Source organism: Neoarius graeffei, chromosome 6 (genome assembly GCF_027579695.1).
Source record: "Neoarius graeffei isolate fNeoGra1 chromosome 6, fNeoGra1.pri, whole genome shotgun sequence".
Lineage (NCBI taxonomy): Eukaryota > Metazoa > Chordata > Actinopteri > Siluriformes > Ariidae > Neoarius > Neoarius graeffei.
In genome coordinates, this window is record NC_083574.1 from 97,721,520 (window position 1) to 97,726,354 (window position 4,835).

The following is a 4,835-nucleotide window of genomic DNA, read 5'->3' on the forward strand; positions in this document are numbered from 1 at the left end:
GTCATTATGCCCTGATTGTCGGAGTAGCTTTAGCGCTTTACCTTTGTATTGCACCGATGTGACAGTCCAACGGTTACAAAGCCAACAAAAGACGTCGTGTTTAGTGTTCTTGAAATTGTTAACGTTAAAAAAAAAGTGTCATTCGCTTTTGGCTGAGAGGATTTACTGAAAGGGGCGAAAGCTAGCCCAGCGCACTAAAGCCATCGTCTTCTCAAAGGCTCTTACACAATGTAATAAAGGAAAAGTGAAATAATAAAAAAGGAAGAAAAAAAATAGTGACCTTGTCATTGGACAGATTTAAAACTCTTGTTTTTTTCTGTCCTCGGAGACATGCTCATGTTTCCGCTCACTGCGCTGCTAACATCTTACTCACGCTTTTCATTGCAGCTAGTAAACATTAATTACACGTTCCTGATGAGGCGAGAGTTTGGAGCAGTAATTGTCTGTGTGTGTGTGTGTGTGTGTGTGTGTGTGTGTGTGTGTGTGTGAACACACAGCGATCCCTCAGGGAGATGTGTGAGGTTTAAGACCAGTTAATTGGTCTAATCTGGAAACACTGTCAGGAATACTGATGTGTGTGTGTGTGTGTGTGTGTGTGTGTGTGTGTGTGTGTGTGTGTGTACTGTTGTCTGTTCTCTCTCTCTCTCTTTTTGGCTTCCTTATGAAACAATCTGGCTAAGAACTGTCTCTGCAGAAGAATAAGTCAGTAATAATCCACTTTATTTTTTTTGCGGTCCGGTTTCCATCAAATCCTGCGCTCTGATTGGCTGGCGAGCGGGTCCGTATCCTATGATACGGACCCCAGTTACGGACCCCGGATACGGACCTCTGGCGACTCACTCGTTCACAACAACAAACAGAGTAGCAATTTTTGTCAACATTTATTTTCGCATTTCTCAGGAGAATAGTGTAACCGAGCGTTGGTACTTATAAACAGAGTTTTGTAATAACTGAGGAGACACACGTTCGGAGGGAGACACAGATCTTCATCCGTTTATTAGAACACTTTCCCACCATTCCAACTCACCCACACAGATCTCGCGAGAGCATTAATACATGGCAGTCCTATGGAAAGTCCCCGAGGGGATAACATGCATTTTAAAGCTCATATTAAATCTGCTACATACGTCCCCCCCAACGAGAATAAACGTCCCGTTTATAACAAAACACGACACAAAACAAGGAGGGAATGCATGAAATAAAAAAAAAAACACAGCATGAGATATGAAAAAAAACACAGTAAACAGAGACAATGCCGGCTAAACACCAGCCTAGACCCATTGCATAGAGCAGTGGTGCCCAACCAGTAGCCCGCGGTCGACCGGTCGCCCGCGGCCTGATCACAAGTCGTCCGCGGGAGGTTTGGGGGGGAAAAGAAAAAAAGGGGGGAAAACGGGAAAAAAAGCAATTTTCGCAACCGCACCGGCTGGCTGTATGTGTGTGCGTGTGCGCATGTGTAGTCTACCAGTGACACGTGCGTTATGGGAAATTGACAGCTGACCCCGGCAGTGGCCTAGCAACAGCAACGGGTTAACATGGCGGAGGGCCCGAGCAAACCGAAACGTCCCAAGACCTATCATTTTCACTCTGAATGGGAGGAAGATTATTTTTTTGTTTATTTTAATAAAGCACCCATTTGTCTGATCTGCAATGCAAAGGTGGGATTGGCAAAAAAAGCGAATGTTGAGCGTCATTACAAGACGATGCACGCCGGGAAGTACGAGAAGGAATACCCCGCAAAAACCCCTTTACGTGCCGCAAGACTCAAGGAACTGAAAGCACGCCTGTCTGAGCAGCAGGCACAATTCACCAGACCTAATGAACAGTCGAAGGCCGCAACAATTGCTTCATATCGGGCTAGTCACATCCTTGCTAAACACAAGAAGCCATTCAAAGACGGCGAGGCGTGGAAGGAAGGCTTTCTGGAGGCCGCGGATAGCCTATTTGACGGCTTTAAAAATAAAACGGAGATCATGAAGGCGATTAAAGATGTACAAATGTCCCGCAATACCACTACAAAGCGATGTGAGGTAATGGCTGTGGACGTGGAGGAGCAGCTAAGAAAGGACATCGATGCATGTGAATGCTTCTCTCTGCAGTTTGATGAGTCAACTGATATGGTGGATGTGGCTCAGTTATGTGTTTTCATCAGAATGGTTTTCGAAGACATGAGCGCCAGGGAAGAGCTACTGACCATGTTGCCACTAAAAGGACAAACGAGAGGCGAGGATATTTTCAATGCCTTCATGACATTCGCCCGCGAGACAAAACTGCCGCTCTTTAAACTGATTTCTATAACCACTGACGGTGCCCCTGCTATGATAGGCCGCACAAATGGATTTATAGCACTGTGCAAGCAAAGTGAGTCTTTTCCAGACATTCTGAATTATCACTGTATTATCCACCAGCAAGCACTAAGCGGGAAGATCGTTCAAATGAAAGACGTGATGGATATCTGCATGAAGATTGTGTGTTCAGTGCGCGCCAGGAGTCTTCAGAGAAGGCTTTTCCGTGCACATCTGGAGGAAAGCGACGCTGAGCACACCGAGCTGCTGCTTCATACAGACGTCAGGTGGTTAAGCAGAGGGAAGTTTTTAGCCAGATTCACAGAGCTGCTGCCAGAAATCAAGGAATTCTTGAAGCTGTCTAAACATGCAGATTATCATGACAAGCTAAATGACCACCAGTGGCTTTTAGATTTATCTTTCCTCACCGACCTCACCCACGAACTCAATTTGTTGAATGTAGACCTGCAGGGTAAAGATAAAGACGTAGTCCAGATGATGAGTTCTGTGAACACTTTTAAAAGCAAGCTACAGCTCATGTCACGGCGGCTGCAGCAGCGCGACCTGCACACAAACTTTCCAAATATGCATGCTGAACTACAAAGTCAAGGTAAAAGGCTGACGCAACTTGATATTGACCGCTATATGGAGCATGTTCAGAACGTCTCGTCAGAATTTGAGCGGCGTTTTACTGACTTTGCGACCCTCGAACCTGTAGCAACCTACATGTGTAATCCGTTTGGTGCAAATGTTGCTGTTGGTGACATTGCTGACAAAGTCAAATCACTGTTCGATTTGGAACGCGATGCGATTGAAAACGAGATTCTAAAATTGCAAAATGACATTGTCATGAAAGCCAAATCAACATCGGCCCCGCCTGGAAAGCACGCAGCGTTCTGGGAGCTGCTGTTGGATGAGAAATACCCCAATCTCCGAAGATGTGCTTTAAACCTGACAGCTCTTTTTGGTTCCACTTATTTGTGCGAGTGTGCGTTCTCGCACATGAAAATTATAAAGTCCAAGTACCGATCAACAATGACTGACGACCACCTTGTAGCCTGCCTACGCCTTGCAATCAGTACCTACACTCCTGCCTACGAAAAGCTCGCCTCCTCCTCCCAGTGCCAGGTGTCCCACTAGCTGCCTCCGCTCTGCCCAGCGCATCGTCTCACCCAGCCCACAGGTAGGCAGTTATGGCTGTGTGTCTGTCTGTCTGTCTGTCTGTTATTATAAGAAGCGGCTCATTTTTTGGAGGATTGTTGTCTGCTGTCTGTGAATTATGCCAACAGTATTATTCTGCAACGTGTAATGTGGTCTGTGTGTGTCTGTTGTTATAGGAAGCGGCTCATTTGGAGGATTGTCTGCTGTCTGTGGAATTATGCCAATAGTATTGTTCTGCAACGTAATGGACTGTTCTGCAACTTGTAATGGACTTTTCAATTTCTGGCCTGTTCTGCCACCTGCAACTTGTGATGGACTGTTCTTATTATGATTGCATGGCAGTGTTTGTCCAAATCTGTTGTACTTATGTTTTACTGATGTAGGCCTACTTATAAGTCTGTCAACTTGTAGCCTACTTTATGCTTATGTGGACATAAAGTAAAGTGGTAAACAAAGTAGTATTGTGTTGTTGTGAAGTTACTGCAGGCTGGCGACGATGTTTGTGGTTTGAAATGTTGGTATTGGACTGGTAGACCCCGGAGGGGTTGGCTACTGAAAAGTAGACCTCGGGTCAAAAAAGGTTGGGCACCCCTGGCATAGAGAATACAATATAGCAACATTGCACATCCTGTTTTTTTTTGTTTGTTTGTTTTTATGTCAACATTTTTTTTTTTCCAGACAAGATCACGGAACAACTTGTCACAAATGCACAATCAGTAAACAACAAAATCACTCAAATGACCAGGCACTCTAAGCACCCTACCTGCCCTGCTACTGACCGGTCCAGGCGACACAGTGGCCTCTGCAGAACAAGGCAACTCAGCAGAAGCCGGCAGGTCATCCAGGCCAGCATCTGGTAACACAGGAGAACCAGGGATGGGGGACAAGGAAGTGTCTAATGTCAATGGCTGAGGGGGCAATTGAACTGGTAATGTATAAGGTCTCAGTCTGTTATAATGCATGACCTGTTGCCGCTCATCACTATTGAAGGGGTTGGAGATGCGGTAAGTGAGGCCGGGAACCCCACCTGAGTCCATCACCTGCAAGACCTGATAAGGCCCTTTCCAGTGAGGGGCTAGTTTCATGCGACTTTCAACCGGGTTGTCAAGCCACACCATAGCACCTACTCCATAGGGTTTGTGCCTTGCCCTCTCATCATGGTAAAGCTTCTGGCGCTCATGAGCTTCAGCACTATGCATTCTGGCTCTTCTGAAAGCAATGTCCAGTTTTGTTTGTAAAGAGGAGGCAAACTCTGTGTGAGACTCAGGACTCTGCGACTCAATAACATGGGTAGGTATCAGTACGTCTACTGGGACTCTGGCTTCGCGCCCATGGGTAAGAAAGTAAGGAGTGTAATGTGTACTAGCATGAACTGAGGCATTGCACGCA

The 4,835-nt window shown here is 46.0% G+C and overlaps 1 protein-coding gene across 1 annotated transcript; it reads left to right on the forward strand.

The window, feature by feature from the left end:
• Positions 1–1,703: 1,703 nt before the first annotated feature.
• LOC132888444 (zinc finger BED domain-containing protein 5-like) lies at positions 1,704–3,425 on the forward strand. The gene has a single exon (XM_060924494.1). The coding sequence runs from the start codon at positions 1,704–1,706 to the stop codon at positions 3,423–3,425; it is 1,722 nt and encodes a 573-aa protein (XP_060780477.1).
• Positions 3,426–4,835: the final 1,410 nt, after the last annotated feature.

Coding starts and splice junctions, on each gene's coding strand:
- LOC132888444 (XM_060924494.1), top strand. CDS start 1,704: ATGCACGCCGGGAAGTACGAGAAGGAATACCCCGCAAAAACCCCTTTA.